The sequence below is a fragment of the Danio aesculapii genome, chromosome 9 (assembly GCF_903798145.1).
Source record: "Danio aesculapii chromosome 9, fDanAes4.1, whole genome shotgun sequence".
Lineage (NCBI taxonomy): Eukaryota > Metazoa > Chordata > Actinopteri > Cypriniformes > Danionidae > Danio > Danio aesculapii.
Window position 1 is genome coordinate 47324829 of NC_079443.1, and position 25022 is coordinate 47349850.

At 35.1% G+C, this 25022-nt stretch overlaps 1 protein-coding gene across 1 annotated transcript in view; it reads right to left on the bottom strand.

Annotated features, from left to right (window-relative positions):
* The window catches only part of hdac4 (histone deacetylase 4), a 431285-nt gene that overhangs the window by 377685 nt on the left and 28578 nt on the right, over positions 1-25022 (bottom strand). Inside the window, exon 2 of the mRNA XM_056465891.1 lies at positions 18561-18824. Within this exon, the coding sequence (XP_056321866.1) occupies positions 18561-18582 (22 nt within the window). The 5' untranslated portion in view covers positions 18583-18824. The remainder of the gene's footprint in view (positions 1-18560; positions 18825-25022) is intronic.

Sequence of the window (25022 nt, forward strand, 5' to 3'; positions counted from 1 at the left end):
CTGAACACAAAGTTCACGAAATCATTAATCTTAAAAAACAAACATTTTGGAAAGTTTTCAGGCAACTATGACACCACTTTCATGTAAATACACGGCCAAAACAATTAAAGTTGTACTTTTAAGTTGCACATGCCTCAAAAACTGTAAAATAGAAACCACACCAATGCCAAACCCTAAGCTGGATAATTGCTATTAATTTCACTATGATCTATAAAGAAAACAGGAGAAAAAGTCAAGCTAAAGGCACAAAAAAAAAATTGAAATTTAAACAAATCCGCCCTCGTTTGTCGAGACAAGGACAACTCTTAGCCTGCACAGATCCTAGCCTTGGCTTTCGGTGGATTAAAGAGCCCGGAGAGACCTGTGGCTAGATCTCTGCTAATAAAATTTGGGTGTTAAATAAACTGCGCTAGCGCCTCAAAGGGCCTGTAGAGCCCCTAACTAGCGCTGGCTGGGCTTCAGTCACAGCGCGGCCTGTCTCTGTGTTTATGTTCGAAGCAGGAGAGTTGCCTTCATGACGATTTATTGACGCAAGATCCCCACAGTTCAGCCTGCCAGCAATTAATCACGGGGGCTTGTTCGGGCCTGAGAGAGAGCGATCTCCCCGTGAACTGAGCCAGGAGACTAACCTACTTGTGAAACTGGCACAACGCTTGGTCAATGGAAACAAAACTACCACCCAAACACTATTACCAACACTGTTAAAAAAAATGCTGGACTCCACACAATCCATTTGTGTTTGGACAACTGAAAGGAATTAGGTTAACTCATTAATTTTTAAAAATCCCAAAACGAACTAAAACTGAAACGAAATGTATAAAAACTAAATAGAAATGTGTTCACTAGTGGCCCATTTCCACTGACTGGTACAGTACGGTGCTGTACGGGTCGGTACGGGCCACCTTTATCAGGCTTGCATTTCTACTGCTTAACCATGATCAACATTCACCACATGACCACCATCATTGGCGCCATTGTTTGTAATTTTAGGTGGGGTTTGCAAACCTGCGTACTTTTCACACTTCAGCCATTTGGATTTCCCGCGGTCACAAAAGCTCCCTGTCAATTAACGAATAAAAGCGAGCTTGCCTATATGGTTGGCAGCAAGCCAGCCGGGTACCATTTGTTTCAGAACACCACCTCACAAGATATTGCTCAGGTCCTACTCTCAACATATAAATAAATCCACGCAAATTGTAGAATAAAGGTCTGCGCTTAACACAAATTTGAAACTTAAATTGAAATTGAAAACTTCTCTATAAAAATGGGCTCAAAAATGTAATACCTCGTCAGTTTATTACTTTTTAATGCCCTTAATTCTGGCTAATTTAATTTACTACCTTTTACAACCCCACGGACACCCTGAAGACTCAAACTATTGGTTAAAAAAACTTTCGTCAACTGAAATAAAAACAAATTCACAATAAATATAGATAATAATCTAAATGAAAAAAAAATAGCTGAAATAAAGTAATAATTGGCAAAAACCATAATCATTTTCAGAACTACACCCTAAAAATTATGTTTGTTGTGTTCAAACTAATTATAAGCCAAAACAACACAATTCTTTGGGGTTTTTTTTAGAACAACTTAATTGTTTAATGTTCAATCTACTTAAATTTGAGAAGTGAAACTTAACCGATCTTCCCACAAACTGAGCCAGGAGACTTGTGAGACTGCCAAAATGAAAAGGAGAAACGGTTGTGCCCAACTGAGCCTGGTTTCTCTCAAGGTTTTTTCCTTCACTTTTGTCAATTGGTGAAGTTTGTCCCTCGAAGCTGCCGCCACTGGCTTGCATGTTCGGGACTTGTGGAGCTGTGCATCGCTGGATTTGCTCTTCAGTGTTTGGACTTCCAGCACTGAAAATTAAACCACACTGAACTAAACTAAACTGAACTTAAACACTTAAAACTGGACTGACACTGTATAAATTTACTAGAACTTCTATGTTAAGCTGCTTTGGCACAATCTATATTGTAAAAGTGCTATAGAAATAAATATGAATTGAATTGAAACAAAGCTACCACCCAAACACTATTACCAACACAGTAAAAAATGCTGGACTACAAAGGAATTAGGTTAACTTATTAGTTTTTACAAATTATTTATCTTAAAATGAACTAAAACTAAATATATAAAAACTAAATAGAAATGTGTTCATAAAACAAAAAATAAACTTAAACCAACTAAGTCATCAAATGGAACAAAATAATTTACAAATATTATCAAAATAAAAATGTAACAAATGTTAAACTATAATAACCCCTTGTTATCAAGAAAGAAAGAGAGACAAAAAAAAACACATGATCTGCCATGCTTTACCCAAACCAGCACTTCCTCTGGCTGGAAAATAATAATTGCACGTCATGACAGGACTGAAGTTTGCACAACTTACATGTTCCTTAATGGGCATGTGACATGGCGAGCGTTCCCGTTTCATACGAAAAAAAGGGCCCTGAGAAAGTGGATAAAAATAGTTTTGGTGATTAAAAGGACGCTCCTCATTTACTTCTCTATCAGCACGTTCACTGAGCAAGTGATGATGAAGAAGCTTCAGAAAACATTAGATTTATAAACAGGGATAATAAGATGATTATTTAAAGATCTGAAGTCGGAAAAAAACTCTCTGCAAACCTCAAGGTATGACGCAAAACAAAAACTGAGCAAACATGAGAAATGAAAACAGCTTACATAAATGTCAAATTGTGCTGATCTATATTGCAACTTCACAACCACACTTTACACTCTAGAGACAGACTGATTTATAAGCCAGTTAAGAGGAAGTCTTTTTTTAATTAGCTTTTTACCCATGGTATGCTTTTTGTTCATTGGTGTTTGTTGGCCTATGCAAACATAAATGCATGCAGGAAACCAATCTGTACAATATTCACAAAAAAAAAAAAAAAAAAACATATATATATATATATATACACATAAACTATATAACATATATAATAAACTAATTGAAAAATGTTATAAAAATGAAATTGTAAAAAATAAAATGTAATGTAATGTAATGATAAAAAAATGTAATAAAATAAATAAATAAAATTTGAAAATAATTTATAAAAAAGTATAAATAAAATAAAATTGAACGAATGAACAAATGAACGATTGAATGAATGAATTAATTAATTATATTATATATAACATTATATATAATATTAGTAGCAGTGGTAGTAGTATTGCAAGTAAATTTAAACATGCAAGTACATAAGGCAATTAATTAATACATATATATATAATCCAAAATAAAATTAAACTTTAAAGAGTATAGGACCAATTTTGAAGTCATAATAAATAAATAAATAAATAAATAAATAAATAAATAAATAATATTTATATTTTAGGAAATTTTCACAGTATGTCTGATAATGTTTTTTCTTCTGGAGAAAGTTTTATTTGTTTTATTTTGGCTAGAATAAAAGCAGCTTTAAAAAAATTTTTAAAACCATTTTAAGGTCAAAATGATTAGCCCATTTTAAGCTATATATATTTTTTCGTTTCGTTTTTTTCTACAGAACAAACCACCATTATACAGTAACTTGCCTAATTACCCTAACCTGCCTTGTTAACCTAATTAACCTAGTTAAGCCTTTACATGCCACTTTAAGCTGTATAGAAGTGCCTTGAAGAATATCTAGTCAAATATTATTTTCTGTCATCATAGCAAAGATAAAATAAATAAGTTATTAGAAATTAGTTATTAAAACTATTATGTTTAGAAATGTGTTGAAAAAAAATCTGCTCTCCGGTAAACAGAAATTAGGGAAAAAATAAACAGGGGGCTAATAATTCTGACTTTAACTATATATATATATATATATATATATATATATATATATATATATATATATATATATATATATATATATATATATATATATATATATATATATATATATATATATACATATATACACGTACATGTATATATATGTATATATGCACAAAAATAAAGAAATTAATTTGAATAATATAGAAAAATGACCTTTTTGAAACTTAAAATCCCAAAACCTTTTTTTTTCTAAAAAACAAAATAGTGTGTTACCCTCGCCTCAGAAGAACTATGGCTTTGCAGTGTTAAGCTAAGCTAGTCTCATTTAAAAAAGATGGTACTAGATTGGTTTATGGTTTAGAATACTCAGCAATAACTATGCCAGAATTTTTGCAGTCTCAGCGAGTATTTTCTATATTAGCATCAGTATCGAAACAACCCTTGAAATTTGTGAAAATTTATTTTGTACTTTTACGAAGCTTTCATTATAGATTCTTAACCATCCCAAAGATTAATTTCTACTTGATGTGTTTCTCCACTTTACTCCCAGCTATCTCATTCCACACCATTTGTGAACACTAGTGCTCGGTCCAGGAGCTTTCGCCATCCAAACCAGCTGTTTGATTGTCAGCTTGCCGTCCTCATCCCAGGAGCCACATAAAAACCCAGCAGCTGATTTGCCAGTAACGATGAATATGGCTTTATCGCTCTAGGCTTGAATTTATGTCAGTACCTCAGAAGTTTCCGCCCGGGGCTCAGCGATCTCATTGGCTCGCTGCGCCTTAGAAGGTGGACAGCTCGATGTACCTTCATTTCTCTCCAGACCTTCTGGATTGGCAAACAGGTTTTTGATCCAGCCGTATCAAAGTTCAGACTTCCTTCGGGAATATCAGCTCTGTTGCGTTTCTGGGTGATTGAGCCCATTGTTTGGCAGTTTTATTTTTCTGTGTACCCATTTCCCTACACTGCCCAGTTTATCCCAGCAGGCTGACGTCAGGGCTGCTAGTCTGCAGGCTTTACTGCTCCAAACAACTGGCACTAATGGTGTGTTGGCCCCAGGGCAGGCGGATGGGGAATGCAACTTGATCCAGATGCAGACGCCAGTGCACCGAACTCCCCTACAGCGCACTCGTAATCGCAGTCTGTCACCGTTTTTACTCGGGCCTAGCAGCTGCTAACCTGTCTGCTCCTTATTCACTCACTGTATACAGTTTAAGTCAGAATTATTAGCCCTCCTAAATTATTACCCCCCCCCCCCCAACCCCTCCCCTATATTTTCATCAACAATTTCTGTTTCTAACAACTGTTTTTTTATCTGTGCCATGATGACAGTACATAATATTTTACAAGATATATTTTTAGATACTAGTATTCAGCTTAAAGTGACATTTAAACACTTAACTAAGTAAATTCAGCAAGGTAGGGTGACTAGTGAAGTCATTGTATAAGAGTGGTTTGTTCTGTTGCCAATCTAAAATTATACTGCTTAAGAGGGTTAAGGGTTAAGAATCCATAATGAAAGCTTCGTAAAAGTACAAAACAATTTTTCACAAATTTCAAGGGCCGTTTCGATACTGATACTAGTATAGAAAATACTCGCTGAGACTGCAAAAATTATGGCACAGTTATTGCTGAGTATTCTAAACCATAAACCGATCCAGTACCATCTTTTTTAAATGAGACTAGCTTAGCTTAACACTGCAAAGCCATAGTTCTTCTGAGAAGAGGGTAGGTCAAAAAGGTCATTTTTCTATATTATTCAAATTTATTTCTTCAAAATTATATATACATACAGTTGAAGTCAGAGATATTAGGCCCCCTGAATTTATTAGCTCCCCTTTTTATTTTTTTCCCCAATTTCTGTTTAACGGAGAGAAGATTTTTCACATTTCTAAACATAATATTTTAATAACTCATTTCTAATAACTGATTTATTTTATCTTTTCCATGATGACAGTAAATAATATTTGACTAGACATTTTTTAAGACACTTCTATACAACTTGAAGTGACATTTAAAGGCTTAACTAGGTTAATTAGGTTAACTAGGCAGGTTAGGGTAGTTAGGCAAGTTATTGTATGATGATGGTTTGTTCTGTAGACTAACAAAAAATATATATAGCTTAAAGGGGATAATAATATTGACCTTAAAATGTTTTTTAAAAAATTTAAAACTGCTTTTATTCTAACCAAAATAAAACAAATAAGACTTTCTCCAAAAAAAAAAAAATATTATCAGACATACTGTGAAAACTTCCTTGCACTCCTAAACATAATTTGCGAAATATAAAAAATAATAATAATACAAATTTTTTTAAAAATCTAAGGGGGGCTAATATTTCTGACTTCAACTATACCTTGGGAACGGTATAACAGAACATTTTAGCGGTATTAAAACCTTAGCTGTTTCTCAAAATGCATTCTTCAGTGATCTTGCATCCTCAAGTTCTCATGTAATGTCATCATCAATTGCCAAAGTTCAGTTCCAAAACTCAAGACGGCAAGATCGGAGGATGCGTGAATGTTCCCGGATGTGTTCTTGGTATTGAGGATGCACTGATGCAGACTTGAGCACCGAACTGGTTCTAGAAGTCCCAGAAGTCATTGCGACTGCACTCAAAAAGGTACACGAGCTGTCACTGGGGTGGTACCTTTTTAAAATGTACACATTTGTACTTCACACCTCAAAAGTATATATTAGTACCTAAAAAATTTCTAAGGGTACTAATATGTACCCTTGAGGTATTAATATGGACCTTTAAGGTACAAATTTGTACCTTTTGAAAAGGTACCACCCCAGTGACAGCTCATGTACCTTTATTTCTGAGAGTGTGGAGGTGGGAAGCGCAGCATTTTTTTCTGGATTTATTATCAAAGTTCAGAGATGTAACTTATTTACCTCAGGAGTTTCCGTAAATGAAACGGTGAATGTAAACATTATGAAAATCTTTGGTTTTTATTTGATGAAATTCCTAGTAAAATTAGTATTATTTGTATTGTGCAACATATATTTGTAAGGTTTTTATGCAGAGTATATATTGTGAAAAGGGGGAAAACAATAAATCGCTGTATGAATGCTGTAAAGTTTAAATAGTTTTTGGTGAACGAGTGAAGGTCATGTGACTATCAGGAAGAACACAGCATCTAATTTCTCAGAGGACGTGTTCTCTGTTCTCGCGGGCTCCCGAGTTTGCTCTTTAGAGGTAAGCTGGCAAGAATTGTCTACACAAGAACGCAAGTCTGTTCTTTGCACTCTTGGAATTGAGAAACAGCCCTTGACCTTCCCAAACCGTGGTAACCTGGAATCCGGTTCTCATCCCATGTAGTGATAGATTGATGTTTTATGTGGCAATTTAATGCATCCTTAGTAAATTAAATTATATTTATTACATTTTTGTAGCATTGTAGCAATAATGTGTAAACCTCATTTTGCTGTTGCTTTTTCTGTATTATTTAAAGCTGACATTTTGTTGGGTGGCTTCATTTGCTGTAATCCTGTGGTCATTGTTTGAACTATTAAACCAATTTGTGCTGGAACAGCTATCCTGTTTCACAGAGTTTAATTATGATATCTGAGTGCTTTTTTGGTGTCTCATTATGTGTAATTATCTCCTTCTCGGCATTCAGAAGGCAGGTTTTTCAGGGAATTTTTTCTTTCCACCATAAACCCTAAACTGCATTTCCATGATTTCCAGGCAGTGTGTTCATTCATTAAATAACCTTTTGCTGGGAGCTTTCTTTTTTCAAGTTTAAAGCTGCTTATTTGTTGGAAGTATGTGAAAATGGCTGTTACCGAAAGGCCGTGACCGTGTGAGGTAATTTGTGTGTTGTTAAAGGTTGCAGACATGTAGTTACGCCATTGGGTCTGTTAAATAATAATAACTAAATAATTATTTACATTGTTTGAGTGTTTGTTTCTTTGATATTAGCCAAATCTAAAGCTTATCTAACAAAATAACTTACGATAATGGTCCAAAAACTACTACACCAAAATGTATATGTTAATATAAATTAATGTTAATATGTAAAAATATTAAATAAAAAAATAAAAAAAACAAAGGGAAAAAAATAATAATCAAGAGAAGCAAAAAAAAATGTAGTTGAAATCTTGTAGTTTGTATTTTTTCTTTCTTTTTTGCAATATTTTGCTTGAATTTAATTGTATAATCTTTCAATTTCTAAATATGTTTGGTGAATAAAATATTATTTTAATACATTTCTCAGTTTAATAAATCAGTTTTATTTAAATTGCACCAAAATAAATTGCCTATATTCACTAAGAAATGGATGAAAATATTCATTTTCAAAATGGGGTGAACTCAATTATGCTGAGCACGATAGATAGATAGATAGATAGATAGATAGATAGATAGATAGATAGATAGATAGATAGATAGATAGATAGATAGATAGATAGATAGATAGATAGATAGATAGATAGATAGATAGATAGATAGATAGATAGATAGATAGGTTATGCTGAGCACGACAGACAGACAGACAGACAGACAGACAGACAGACAGACAGACAGACAGACAGACAGACAGATAGATAGATAGATAGATAGATAGATAGATAGATAGATAGATAGATAGATAGATAGATAGATAGATAGATAGATAGATAGATAGATAGATAGACAGATAGATAGATAGATAGATAGATAGATATTATATATTTTTCCCCAGTTTACTTTTAAGTACTTACAGTATGTACTTACTCATGTTTTATTAATGGATAGGGCGGAAGCAGAGCCAAAATTAATTATGTCAATTTATACAGGGCTAGTAGTTTCTCAGATATCAGTTTAGTACTCTGTATTTATCCGATACCCTGAACCGATAACAGAACCGGTATCAGGAAGGGAAAAAGGGTATCGGAACATCCCTACAAATTTCCTTAAAGCAAGGTAAATGGTGTTTGGTTTTTTTTTTTTTTTACAGCCAGCAAATTTGGTAAGCCACAACTAAAAGCAGTAAAAAAATACTACTACTACTACTATATTTCTTTATTAAATTTAGTTTCCACATTGCTCTTGCATTACTGTTTTTTACTGTTAGTTCTAAAGAGTCCTTACATGATTGCTTACAGCTTAAAAGAGTCTATCCTAAAAATTGCAATGAAGAGTCTTAAGACATTTTATAGTACATCAGACATTAAAATTAACAAAATACAGGATTCTAGGTATCAAATTCCAAATTATGATATTTAGTACACTAATAATATGCAATAATGTCCAGTACAAAACTATTTTTAACTAAATAAATAATTCCGGGTGAATCACTACTTTCTGTATTTTTTAATTAAATAAACAGACCTATAAGTAGATATAAAAGTGACATGAGCAAAAGTGATTTATATACATTGAAAACTTTAATCTACTTTAATGGTTGAAATAAACAAACATAAAATATTGATCAATCGTTATACATGCTTACAAATAGGTTTATGTAAATATGAAACAACGTTATTGTTGTACTTAATGACGTTGTGCTTGGGGATCGTCTTTACATCTCAGCAAAAACGTATGATTAGTCATTATTTTATGTGCATAAAAACAAACAGATACAAGATACAATTTTTAAATTGAGTAAATTTTGACTGAACACACTGACAGCTGAAAAAACACTGGTAGTTTCAGAATAAAAGCATGCATAAAAAATCTTTTTCATTCAAGGCAAAACAATTAAAAATAGAAAGGAGAAACTTGGAAAGACACTGAAAAGACTGAAACTCAAAATGGCCACCGGCCAAAGCACTGCTGCACCACCCAGCATGGTGCAAAGGGTCTGAAAACCGAACAACCCATTAGAAAAATAACTAGGGTCTGTGTTTACAAACACACAAAAACAAATGACTACAATCAGTTTCAAAGCAAGCCAACAAAGCAAGTCAAAAAGATAAATTCCACAATCCACTTCTAGTGCGATGCTATGTGGTTGCAGATGCATTCGGGGCAGTTTTAGCATGTTGATAAATGCTTTCTAAGGTATTTTGAGGGGTTTCAATTGTTTTGTTATGAAATTAGAAAGGTGTTTGAGTTGATATGAGGTAGCCAAAGTGTTTGGTGCAATTATAAACCATTCATATGTAATGGCTTACAGGGTAAAAGAGTCTATCCTGAAATTCCAATAAGTCTTCAGACATTTTATTGTTCACCAGCCCTTTACATCAACAAAATACAGGATTTAAGGTATCAAATTCCTAATTTATGGGATTCAGTACACTAATAGTATGTTTTAAAGACTAATTTTTGCTTTTACATTATATTACATCATTAAATCCTGTTCTATAGTGTCTAAATGCTCTATTCCGATGTAGAGGATGGATCTGGAGAAATTGGAGATCTGAAGAAATCTTAAGACATTTTCTTGTCTATAAGACCTTTACATCAACAAAATACTGAATTTCAGTTATCAAATTTCCAATTTATGGGATTCTGCACACTAATAATGTGTTTTAAAGACTCATTTTTGCTTATATTTCATATTACATCACTAAATCCCATTCAAATAGTGTCTAAATGCTCTATGCTGATGTAATGGGGGGATCAGTAGAAGTTGGAGAACTGAAGATCTAGAGAAGTCTTAAGACATTTTACTGTCCATCAGAACTTAAATTCAACAAAATACAGGATTTCAGGCATCAAATTCCCAATTTATGGGATTCAGCACATCAATTATGTGTTTTAAAGACTCATTTTTGCTTATACATCATTAAATCCCATTCCAGTAGATTCTAAATGGTCTATGCCGATCTGAAGGATAGGTCTGGAGAAGTTGGAGAACTGAAGATCTGAAGAAGTCTTAAGACATTTTAAAGGTCTGATGGACAATAAATACAGAATTTCAGGTATTAAAATCCAAGTTATGGGATTCAGCACACTAATAACATGTTTTAAAGAGTAATTTTTGCTTACACATTATCTTACGCCCCTAAATCCCATTGCAGTAGTCTCTAAATGCGCTATACCAATGTAAAGGCTGGATCTGAAGAAGTTGGAGAACTGGAGATCTAGAAGTCTTAATACATTTTACTGTCCATCAGACCTTAAAAACCAACAAAATACTGAATTCCAGGTATCAAATTCCCAATTTATGGCATTCAGTACACTAATAATGTGTTTTAAAGACTCACTTTTCCTTATACAGTAAATCACTAAATCCTATTCCAGTAGCATCTAAATGCTCTATGCTGATGTGAAGAATGGATCTGGAGAAGTTAGTTCTCGCACTGAGGAAAACATCAAGCGAAACATAGAAGAAAATACAAAGAGAGAGATCAGGGAATGACCTCTTCTGATGAGAAACACCGGATTAGATTGATGCTGCCGATTCCCGGCTGAAATTGCTCTTTCGGACCCAAAGCGGATTAGTCAATGAGATGTGTGAGAGGTGACATCAGGCCTCGAAATCTCCAATCCAGCTCAGAGAGTACAAAACCATTACATCAAGCCTGGATTAGCAAAAACGGACCACCAAAGATGAAGTCCTTCTCCCTCTGAGAAGATCAGGAGAGAGTTGATTGGCTAATGAGAGTAGTTTCTGTAATCTACTCTCTTGCGTCAACAGCATTATGTAAAACACTAATGTTTCTATAAAAGCCTCGCAAGATTATGAATATATTTTAATGCCTTCTACTGAGAATCAGAGATGTGATATGATGACAAAAACTTATATCTTGCTTATTGACAAGGATAATTAAACAATTTTGCAATCTCACCTTAATGAGAGACTTATTAATCATTTGTTCAAATGATTCATTCAAAAAAGCTGATTCATTTGAAAACAAAGCAAGTCCAATATCACATTTGAGATAAAAGGTGTTTTAAATTTATTTATTTATATATTTATTTATTTTTTTATCCATTTATTTTTATTTATCTATATATATTTTTATTTATTTATTCATTTTTTTATTCATTCATTTATTTTTATTATTATTATTATTATTATTATTATTATTATTATTATTTTGCTTTTATAATTAATTGAGCTAATTATTAATTCAATTAAAGGGGCATCCTTACTGCATTCTAATTAGGAATGGGTATCAATTAAATTTTATTGATACTGATCCCGATATTGCGTTTTGGCTCTTATCAATACCGTGTTCTTTAATTTGATGATGACAGACAAAAATATGTCAAAATATGTAGAAAATTGTTACTGGAGCATGTTTTGTTTGTTTATTACATGACTAATGCTGCCACTTTTTTGTGCATGTTTATTTTTAGACATTCCACCCTGCATAAACTCATTAATGCTGCATTCTAAATAGGCATGGTTATCGATTTGATTTTATTGATACCGTTATTGCATATTGATGCCGGTTCTTATCAATACTGTGTTCTTTAATTTGATGATAAAACACCAAAAGATGTCAAAATATGTAGAAAATTGTTACTGGAGTTGGATGGCATGTTTTGTTAGTTTTATATTACTAATGTTGCCACCTTTTGTCTGCATTTTCAGACATCCCACCCTGCGTAAACTCATTAATTTAACAAAAAAAAAAAAATTATATTATTAATTCAATTACAAGGCATCTTTACTGCATTCTAATTGACTTTTGTTTTGCAAAATGAATGACTCAATTTAAGCATGCACTTAGTTTAAAAGCAGTACTATAGCATAGGCAATAAAGTTCTTAAATCCCAAACTGAGAACATAATGATCTTCCCATTCCCACACAGACTGCGGATTCACTAGTATCCTTCTTGTCTGAGATCAAGACAAACCACCTGCAGAAAACACACTCTTTCATCTCTCTGCAATTTGCACTATTTTTACAATCACTTCATATAATAATAAAAAAAACATTGTGCATCTATGAAGTGTGCTTCACACGGGTAAGTGGGATTGACAAAACCACCTGTAGAAACACACTTCTCTTAAAAAATATAAAAATAATCAATTAAACACTCGCCCCTCCTAACTTTAGCTCTTAATTCTCTGAGTGAAAACAGTTCCTTTGTATACAGTGGCCCCTATTACAGTATACAGTTATTCGCATGAGTTACGTTCTAAAAAGGCAAAATCCACAAAGTAGTCTGCTTTATTTTTTACAATTATTATAGATGTATTAAGGTAATAAAACCCCTCACTGCACACTTTATACACTTCTCTCAAACAGCCATTAACATTTCCACACTTTCCTCTCTTGCTTAAACGCTCTCAAACCTTCATAGAAAAACAAGTGTGGCATTATAGAATGAAACCAAAAAGCTAAACCATTTGATCTTCATTAATTTATTCCATAATGGCACCCTACAGCCGCGTACACTGAAAAAAGTGTTGCATACAAAACTGCTGCAAACAATTTATTTGTGTTGAATTTAAACAAACAAATAAAATTTAATAATGTTAAACTTAATTTGTTTGTTTAAATTCAGCCCAAATAAATTGTTTACAACCACTTAACGTAAAAAAAGAGTAAATCCAAGGAATCATCTTTGAATAATTTTTTTCAGTGTAACTTCTAACTTGTCCAGAAGTTCAACTTTTTGTGCGATGGTTAGCATCTTCCTCTGCCTTTTGGGTGCTACCACAGGTACCTTTGAGGGTACAGAATGTTTCGTCGATATTGTGGGGAGAAAACTTGCAAACATACAGTATGTCACTTCAGTCATACTGCTAGCGATGGAATATTTATGTAAATCTGGCAAGCTGAACGCATTCTATACTGTACAGGAGACACGGCAGGGAGAAGATTGGATGACAATGGTCTACAGCCAGTCAGGATACAGAACACAATGTGCTGTAGAAGGTAAAGCATGTCAAAATACACGAAAAAAATAACAAGGGATCACTGTAATTAGCACTTCTTGTGTGTATTGCCTCTTCTTACTGAATCATTGAATGCCTCCTTAATTGTAAGTCGCTTTGGACAAAAGTGTCTGTTAAATGACTAAATGTAAAAGTAATTTAGGCAAAATTTGGTATACAAAAATGGTTGACTGTCAACAATGTAAGGTGTTAAGTATACTTTCAACCCAAGCAGCTTTTTTATTGGTCAACTTAGTAAATCTGCAAGACCAACTTTCCATCTGTCACCATCACTCGAAATACCAAATAATTTTTATTCCAATCGAAATGCCTCAAATATGCTTGAAATTTTACAGAACATCAATCAATCAAAGTAAAATCCCTCTAGCTGACCCCTAATAGCCCCATGCTTTACTAACCCAAATGACGTCTCCTCTAATAAAGCAGTACGACTATTGAGTGCTCATCTGTCTAGCGTCTGAAACCGTGTGACCTTTTTCCCAGCAAACACAAAAGGGAAAATATAAGCAGCACGAGAGAAGAGGAGAGATAAAGCAAGCGAGGGAGGCAGGGAGAAGCAGCGCAGCTTACAATTTTTTCCAAGAATAATCAAACTCCTCCTCGAGCTGACAGTTGGACAAGACGGCCTTGGCAAAGTCGAGGGGACAGATATTTGAGTGTGAATCAAAAAGCTGCTCAAAAAGCCTTTTCTGGCATCTCAAGGCTGATTCTCAACTCTCAAAGCCCAATCACGTGCTATTCCTGTAGCAGAATAGCACTAGCCGCCTCTACCAAGAGAAATGGGTTTGTGATGCCACATATCTGGATCATAGAAGGTTTATTTACAGATGGACGTAATTGAAACCGAAGCAGAGCTGATTCTGCTATGTTTGTCTTGCTCTGAGGGTATGTGTGAAGACTTCGAAGACAACGAATAGCGATAGACTTCTGGGCAAAACTAATACATTGTAAAAATGGATTAATTTAAATTATTACAGGTTTCAGTAATAAATTGAGGCCCTGTCCACACCAACACAGGTATTTTTTTTCAAAACCATTTTTTTCTGTTTTTTGTCTTGTTTCTTAACAAAATATGAAATAATTCCTAAATTAAGAAGTATTTTGTAGACAAGCAAAAATATTGTCTTGTTTTCAGAAATAATGTGTTAAAATAAGTGACTTTTTCCATAAAATAAGTCAAATAATCTGTCAATTAGGTAAGATATGCCAAAACATTCCTATTTAATGCGTGCTTTAGGGAAAAACTCACTTAATTTGGACTTATTATTTTGGAAAACAAGACTATATATTTTGTTCGTCTAGAAAATACATCTTGATTAAAGATTTTTTAGATATTTGTACTAGAAACAAGACCAAAACTTTAAGTGATTTTTCCTTAAAACAAGTAAAATAATCTGCCAATGGGGTAAGCAAGATATTCTTATTTCAAAGCAAACACACAATTATTTTGCTTAATATTTTCAGAAAAAACAATATTTTTGCTCGTCTTCAAAATGCTCAAATGCTTCTTGATTTATGCATTTAAATTTTTAGACATCTGTACACTGCCTGACAAAAGTTGTCACTGATAACAGTTGTAGCAACAAATAATATCTTGACTTCTAGTTGATTATTTGGAAAAGTGGAAGAAGGTAAATTTTTCTGATAAATCATCTGTTGAACTGCATCCCAGTCATCACAAATACTGAAGACCTATTAGAACCTGCATGGACCCAAGATTCTCACAGAAATCAGTCCAGATTGGTAAAGGAAAAAATCATGGTTTAGCGTTACATTCAGTATGGGGGCATGCAAGAGATCTGCAGAGTGGATGGAAACATCAACAGCCTGAGGTATCAAGACATTTGTGCTGCCCATTACATTACAAACCACAGAAGAGGGCAAATTCTTTAGCAGGATAGCGCTGCTCCTCATACTTCAGCCTCCACATCAAAGTTTCTAAAAGCAAAGAAGCTCGAGGTGCTCCAAAAATGGCCACCCCAGTCACCAGACATGAACTTTATTGAGCATGTCTGGGGTAAGATTAAGGAGGCATTGAAGATGAATCCAATTGCGGAGAATTGCGGAGATGTATGGATGCAGTCGTCCAAGCTCATGGGATTCAGACACAATATTAGTTCTTTTTCCACTGCACCATGACTAAATGACAAAGGCTTTTGTCTAAACAAAGTCAGACCTTACTGTCCTAATTAAATAATTAAAAATCAAAGTATGATCATATTTTATTTAGATAAAATAAGCGTAATCTAGATGTCTTTGCCTTTCATCTAAATCACTTCTGATACCAAATGATCAACTAGAAGTCAAGTTATTATTTGTTGTTCCTAAAATTTGGATTGGTATTAAAACTTTTGTCAGGTAGTGCTCTAGAAACAAGGCCAAAAACTCCAAAGCATTTTTTGCAGTGTGCAGATTGGCAGTTTGTCCACATGCAAACACAGTATCAGGTGACTGAAACCGAATCTTGTTGAAAACACCTACCAGGGTATAGATTTTCAAAAACTCTAGTAGTGCAACAGTGGGATCAATGAAACCACAGTTTTTGCCTCATGGCTTTGGCATGCATGCCAGTTTATCTATTGTTTGATGTCATTTCATGTGGACAGAGCTTTTTATTTTTAAGAAAGAGGGAAAAATCTGTTGTGTGATAATAAACACAGCCTGAGTTGAATAATTTAGACTTAACAAGTCTAAGTAATTGTTAAAAAATTGATTGAAAAGCACATAGACAAAAGAAATCTTAAAGGCAGGAGTACGCTATGCAATTTGTGCTGTTATACGAGCTCAAACACATTTTTTTCCTTAAGAAGATCAATTACCCCTGCACGGTATTTGTATATACGATTGCATGAATGTGGCTTACAGTGTGAAATAAAATTACGAGTCAAGCTGAGTGGCTAACAATTTTGCGAATTGGGCTGCACAATATATCGTTTTAGCATCGATATCGCAATGTGCACATCTACAATAGTCACAATCGCTGGGTCTGCAACGTTGAGTCTTATTTATAGTTGAACGCATGTGATTTGTAGAGTCACTACAGAGTTTACCCATAACCGAGTGAAAGTTTATCATTTGCATATATGTTTAAGGTCTCTAACTGAGCATTTCAAGCGAGTTTAAAACATTTGGGCACAAGAAATTGCACACACAAAAAACAATTACTCTTTCTTAGAATTTTTGTCTTGTTTCTAGTCGAAATATCAAAATTTCAAACCAAAAACAAGATTATTTTACTTCTCCGTTTGGCAGATTATTATGCGTGTTTTAAGAAAAAAACTCCTTTATATTGACTACTTTTGAAACAATACTTTTGATAGATTTCATATATATTTGGACTAGAAATAAGCCAAAAGCTCTAAGTTAGAAAAGCATTTTGGCAATGTGATTATTCAGTTTCTGTACCTGAATACTGCACTGTAAAAAATATTACTGCATTAATTTTATAGTTGAATCAAACACACTTTCCTAGTCATTTCAACTTACATTGAAAAAATTAAGTTAAACTTTGTATAATTAACAAAAACCTAGTTGAAACCTGATTAACTTATTGAAATAAGTTAAAGTAACATAAAAGCGTTTGTTGTCATGAGTTTGTCATATGATGTTTTTAGTGTGATAGCTGTATTTGACATGCTTTTTCTGGGGAGTCTATTCCTATTCACACAAATATGAAACATTCAAATTGCAATATATATTGCAGAAAAATACAATATCAAAATATCAGATTTTTCCAATATCATGCAGTCCTATTTCCAATCATTTTTAAACAAGTCAGAAAACTTAAGTTGAGCAAGCCGACTTGTCGATCTGAAGTTGACCAATTAGGAGGATAAACAGCAAGTACTGTATGATGTCCCATCCATGACAGATTTGTCTGAGATGATACAGCGATTTCTGCAGATTTTTAGCCCATCATTGATTCTATTTTTTTACTTGTGTAAATTTATATTTATTCAGTTTTTAAATTACAGTAATATTGACTAATATGAAAATATTCATGATTTATTTACAATACAGTTTTCTAAAGTAATATTTTCTGTCATTTAGTAGATATGTTATATGAGAGACTTGCTTTGTTTACCAGATAAGTGGATCTAATTGGATTTGTATTGTAAACATTAAATAAAAGTTAAAAAGGTTACTTTTACATACATACATACATTAAGGTTTTAGTTATGGTACTCCCAAAATAACTCCACATAAAGCTGCAGATTTTTAATACAATTCTGCGCAGAAATAGTAATAAAAATGTCCACATATTCCATCTGGGCCTTGTTATAAGTAACATGCATACTAGTTTCCTGATGCTGAAAAAGAACCTGTATATTTTGTGTACATTCACAATTCATATCAATAGCTGTTATGTAAGAGAAAGAGAAAGAGAGGGGCTGTGAAAGTGATGTTTTCGTCTGTATTTTGGCACAAAATTTCATACAACTGCTTCGGAAATTGCAGGGTCTTAAAATCACATCATCACCACTTCCGAATTTTCACATAAACTCACTCGTGACATATGATTATGAGAATTTGCAGTGTAAACCTTTCCAATGTCTCAATTTAAGACCTCAGTTCATGCAAAAAAGCATCATCAATTCTTTTAAGCATTATGATTAAGCATCATCAAAAATTTTAGAATGTACAGATACACTCAAAGCTTATGAAAACGTTTGATTGAGATTCGCATTTCGCAATACACAATTACTGGGTAAAGCTAACAAGATTACAAAACAAATGTCAATTTTAGGACCTGCTCAAAAAGCCTTTTCTGGCATCTCAAGGCCAATTCTCCACCCTCAAATCCCAATCACGTGCCATTCCTGTAGCAGAAAAACACTAGCCTACCCTACACCAAGAGAAAAACAGGCTTGTGATGCCACATATCTGGATCACAAAAGGTTTATTTACAGACGAGCGTAACTGAAACCAGAGCGAAGCTAATCTCACAGTGTTTATCTTGTTCTGAGAGGAGTAACAGAAGATGAAGCTCTTACCTGGACGGCTGTGGGAAGTCATAGTGGCGATGGCTGTTTCTGAAGTGACTGGACTGATAAAAAGAGGAGTGTGTCCTGGCAGATGAGGATGTGAGAAACACCTCACCGCTCCTCTGGGGCTTGTTGGCTCTTCACCATCCACTGCCCAATGGGAAAATGAGTCAGGCGAATAAAGAAGAGCAATCTCAGCAACTCATAGCCCTCCTTTTGGTCGTAATCCAGCTCTTTAGGTTTGTTGGTTCTTCTTCACTCGATAGGTTTGAACTGTCAACAGAGTAAAAAACAAACAGATGTGTTATATTATAGCAGTACCAAAGAATGTGTCTTGTTGTCTGGTGCCTACATGGGAAGCATCTGAAAACAGGGTATATGCAGGAATCCTAAAGGAAATTTCAATACCTTTTTAAGACTTTTTAAAGACCTTCTCAGAATATTTGAAGACCTCATCGCCACTTCAAGTTCTAATCAGTATCAAACCTTTAACTTAATAAACTGTTGTTAATAAACAGTTGTAGTAAAATAAATAAAAGGAGCACAACCGTGCAACAGAACTCAGATAAGCTCGGAAGAAACAAACCTTGAAAGAATAAATTACATGGTTGTTTTCAGCGACAGGTTTCAGCCACTGTTTAAATACGTCTTTCTCCAACCAGGAGTATGCAAACTTGCATAATCCCATTTTGCCATCTGTTTTGCTCTATGGCAGGGCTATTCAACTAGTTTGTCATGGAGGCCAGTTCATGAAAAACATCCCAAGTGAGGAGCCGGAGAAATATGACTTGCAATATGAGTGATGACACAACAGCATATAAGAGTCCATATGTTGTATTTTTGCTCCTTAAGACACCCATGTTGGCTTTTTCTACATTAAAGTGTTAATATATAGTATTTTGAAACAACTTAACATCGGTTCACTGTACAATGTGGCTTTTTTTACAAACATATTGAAATGTTGTATGTCAAAGCACAACAAAAGAAGTGTATTGCTTAACTTATTCCTACTTCCTAATTTCTTCTACATTCAGACACATTGAAATGTAATGTTTTGAACTGCATAACAATTAGGGATGCAACATTTAGCGATTTTAGTTGGACGATTATATAGTCTGAAGAATAATCATGGTTTCATAGTTATCACGTCTAATGTAAATTTAAGCTTTATATTAGGTAAGTATTGAAATGAACTGTTTTCATCTGCGTTCATACATACATAATCATTTTAATAATTTGTAATAATTCATCTAACATATCTTTTGTTTACATTGCACTGAAAGCCACGCACAACTGTCACCGCTAAGGCATCAGATGTTTTCTACACGGTGCATCTAAAAGGCACGAGCCCATCGCTCCGCTTGCGCACGCATATTGGCATATATTCTAATATTGGAAATAACGAATTTGCGCGCGGAAAACATGTAATATGTGAACGGCCCACTGCTTTAGTTAATCCAGTGTGCGTGCGAAGAAGCTGGTGTAGCTATAAGCTTGTAACTTTAAACTAGCGCACAGGTAGCATAAGTGGCGTTGAGAGGCCTTTAAGCTTAAGTATCCAAATGTTTTCGGCTGCTTGCGCCACTCACTCGCATAATGTCAGATGACTCCCTCTCTGCACGTCACTTCATAACTATAGCGGTTGTTTTTCGATTGAACTAAATTTATTTTTGATGTCTTGGTCACACTTTTTGGAGGGCAGGAACAAATGACCTCACAGGCCGCCAATTGAACAGCCCTGCTCTATGGTTTGCTACATGTGGAGAGCGTCATATCACCTTCCCGCCTTTGTCGCAAATTACGTGACATCACCTGGACAGAGGAGCTTGACCGACTGCACCCGGCCCAAACCAATCGAGAAATCATGAACAATAAAGTAACACATTATTTCAAGTTTCGTTACACTCCCATAGCTTATTGCACTATTTATTGCCATAGAAATACACAAACAAAATGGCAGCGAGAAGAAAAACTCATTACTACGAAAGTTACAGTGTCATCCGTTATATAGAATTTTTCGTTTTTTCAGAGTCTGAATGTTGCTACTAAAAGGTAGCAGTGTGACTGGGGACATTAAATTCCTCCAGCGGAGAACTTAAAATGGTCGTGCCCAACTGAGTCTGGTTTCTCTCAAGGTTTTTTTTTCTTCACTTTGCCAATTAGTGAAGTTATTTTTCCCTCTCCGTTGTCGCCACTGACTTGCATGGTTTGGGATCGGTAGAGCTGCGCATCGTTGGATTTGCTCTTCAGTGTTTGGACTCTCAGTAGTGATTTATAAACCTCACTGAACTGAGCTAAACTGAACTAAACTTATACACTACAAACTGAACTACACTGTTCCAATTTACTATGACCTTTTATGTGAAGCTGCTTTGACAATCTACAGTGTAGAAGTGCTATACAAATAAAGGTGAATTGAATTGAATTTAAATTCTGTCATGGTTTAGTTCTGTCATAGTTTAATTCTGTCAGCCTTTTAGTTCCGTCAATGGAACTGTCATGCCATTATAAACTTGGTTTATTCAAAATCCATCTACACTGCCTGATTGAGACACAACTATAAAGTGGGTCTCAAACCTGACAAGAAACACTGCATTATTATTCCATTGTTAGGCTCCATATCTTTAAAATATCGACCTTTATTTTACCACAGAATTTTCAATGAAGTTTCAGCGTTTGCCTGCTTGCGTTTAAACAACCTTACTTCTGGTTTTATGCTTGGACCCTTAAATAGATGTTTAAGTCTAATTAACAGACAATATTTTGAATAACGAACTCGAACCAGCAACCTTCTTGCCATGAGGTGATAGTGCTAGCCAATGAGTCACCATTCCACCCAGTCCAGAGCGCCGTCTGCTGTTCAAAACTAGCCTAGAGCACCATCTGCTGTTAAAAACTGGGTTAGAGCATCATCTGCTGTTAAAAACTAGCCTCGAACGCCATCTTCCGTTTAAAAACTAGCCTAGAGCGTCACCTAGCTTAGACGAACTTTAAACGCTTTTTAACAGCAAACAGCGCTCTCTGTTTGCTGTTAAAAACTAGCCTAGAGCGCCATCTGCTTTTTAAAAACTATAGTCTAGAGTGCAGTCTGCTGTTGAAAACTAGCCTAGAGCACAATCTGCTTTTAAACACTAGCTTTGTGCACCATCTGCTCTTAAAAACTGATCTAGAGTGCCATCTGCAGTTCAAAACCGGTTTAGAGCACCATCTACTGTTAAAAACTAGCCTAGAGCACAATTTGCTGTTAAAATCTAGCCTAGAGAGCCATCTATTGTTAAAAACTAGCCTTGAGCACCATCTGCTATTTAAAAACTATCCTAGTGCACCATCTACATGTAAAAACTAGAATAGAGCACCATCTGCTGCTAAAAACTGGCCTAGAGCACCATCCGCTGTTAAACTGGAATGGAGTACCATCTGCTGTTAAAAACTAGCTTCAAGCGTTGCCTAGCTTAGACTAACTTAGAGCGCCGCTTGCTGTTAAAAAGAAAAATCATCATCTGCTTTTAAAACTATAGCCTAGAGCACCATCTGCTGTTAAAAACTAGCCTAGAGTGCCACATGCTGTTAAAAAACTGGGTTAGAGCATCATCTGCTGTTAAAAGCTAGCCTCGAACGCCATCTGCTGTTTAAAAACTAGCCTAGAGTGCCATCTGCTGTTAAAAACTAGCCTAGAGCGCCATCTGCTGTTAAAAACTAGCCTAGAGCATCACCTAGCTTAGACTAACTTTGAAAGTTTTTTTAACAGCAAATGGCGCTCTCTGTTTGCTGTTAAAAACTAGCCTAGAGCACCATCAGCTGTTTAAAAATGGCCTAGAGCGCCATCTGCTTTTTAAAAATTTTAGTCTAGAGCGCAGTTTGCTGTTGAAAACTAGCCTAGAGCAAAATCTATTGTTAAAAACTAGCTTTGAGCGCCATCTGCTGTTAAAAACTGGGTTAGAGCATCATCTGCTGTTAAAAACTAGCCTCAAACACCATCTGCTGTTTAAAAACTAGCCTAGAGCGTCACCTAGCTTAGACGAATTTTAAACGTTTTTTAACAGCAAACGGCGCTCACTGTTTGCTGTTAAAAACTAGCCTAGAGCGCCATCAGCTGTTTAAAAATAGCCTAGAGAGCGCCATCTACTTTTTAAAAACTATAGTCTAGAGCACAGTCTGCTGTTGAAAACTAGCCTAGAGCACAATGTGTTGTTAAGAACTAGCTGAGCACCATCTGCTGTTAAAAACTGATCTAGAGCACCATCTGCAGTTCAAAATTGGTTTAGAGCACCATCTACTGTTAAAAACTAGCCTAGAGCACCATCTACATGTAAAAACTAGAAGAGCACCATCTGCTGCTAAAAAACTGGCCTAGGAGCACCATCTGCAGTTAAAAACTAGCCTAGAGCATCATCTGCTGTTAAAAACTGGAATGGAACACCATCTGCTGTTAAAAACGTGCTTCGAGCATTGCCTAGCTTAGACAAACTTAGAGCGCCGCTTGCTGTTAAAAAAATCGTTCAAAACTAGCTTAGAGCACCATCTGCTGTTTAAAAATGGCCTAGAGTGGCATCTGCTTTTAAAAACTATAGCCTAGAGCACCATCTGCTGATAAAAACTAGCCTAGAGTGCCATCTGCTGTTAAAAACTAGCCTTGAGCATCATCTGCTGTTAAAAACTAGCCTCGAGCATCATCTGCTGTTAAAAACTAGCCTAGAGTGCCATCTGCTGTTAAAAACTAGCCTAGAGCATCATCTGCTGTTAAAAACTAGCCTAGAGTGCCATCTGCTGTTAAAAACTAGCCTAGAGCACCATATGCTGTTAAAAACTAGCCTAGAGCGCCATCTGCTGTTAAAAACTAGCCTAGAGCGCCATCTGCTGTTAAAAACTGGCTTAGAGTGCCATCTACTGTTAAAAACTGGCTTAGAGCATCGTCTGCTGTTCAAACTAATCTCAAAATCAATTCGAGAGTGACTAGAGATGAATTTTGAAAATGCCAAATCAATGCAGAATCGACTTCTCAAACATTTATGTGTTATTCTGACCTCAAGGGGCAATGACAAATACCAACCGGAGTCTGTCGCTCCCTATTCGCGTGTGCAAACTGTGCACATCCATTGGTAATAACCTTAAGCTTATTTACATTCCTTCCTTGGTGCATGCTCAGCAGACACACAACTAGACTAGGGCGCCAACCCCTGTTCAAAACTGGCCTAAAGCGCCATATGCTCTTAAAAACTATGATAAAAAGCAGAATCTGATGTTAAAAACTAGCCTAGAGTGGCATCTGCTGTTAAAAATGAGCTTAGAGCATCATCTACTGTTAAAAACTAAGCTCAGAATCAATTGATTGCGATGAATGATTAGCGATAAATTATGAAAATGCCAAACCAATGCAGAATCGCTTTCTCAAACATTTATTTGTTGCCTCAGCCCTGTTAAATAGTTGTTTCACATGAAATGAAAGGCAATAAATTTAAATTGCATTTCATTCTTGCCATTTATTTTCAATACTCAATAAGTTGATTTGTTGTTTATTGTGCTGTCGCTTTGTCTGCTTTATTGAACAACGTTAATTACAAAGCATTTATAGGATTCGTCCACTTTGCGTAACATGCAACGCTGCTTAATGTTTGCTCAACAGGAACGCCTTACAATGTTTGCACCACAGCCAAAGCTGAATTGCATGTCACTCAAGTGGGCTATTGCTGTCCAGTTTACATGCGTGACAAAGGCCAGAGCAGAAGGACGCCGTGACACATTTTTAACACGCGGCGGTTCGGGTGTAAACCACCATTTACCAATCTGCCACACTGACACATTCCCTCCCAGCCTGCCATATTTGCTGTCATAAAGCTTAACAGAACTGACAATAACAATCTTATGTCAAGCAAACATAACGCGGCTTGCCCCACAATAAGCGGTGTGTGTACGTTTCTCCTTATGTCCACCTGGAACAAAAGAACCTGTCTGTCAGCCTAACAACAGTATGTGGAGCAGTCTCGCACACAGCAGGACATCACAGCTTAGCCATGTTATGTAACCATAAACATCAGCTGTTCCAAAGAGAAATGAGGCCTACAGTAAAAGAAAAACGCTCAGTCGGTGAGGGTGGGCTTACACCAATACCATGTTTTCTGGGTAACACTAATGATGACAAAAATAAAAACAAAAACAAGTACCTTAGTTTATGTAAAACTGAAGGTCATTATTTACTCATCCTGGTGTTTTTATGAAACGATATACTCTGAGACAATTGATGAAAATATGGGATTTAAACTGCTTGAGATGTTAAACTAATCAAAATACATAATTCTGGTTAAGCTACTAAAGACACACACTGCTGGGTTCCACACAATCAATTTGTGTTGGGACAACATGAAAGAATTAAGCTAACTTATTCATTCCTTCATTCATTTATTTTCCTTCAGCTTAGTCCCTTATTAATCAGGGGTCGTCACAGTGGAATGAACCGCCAACTATTCAAGCATA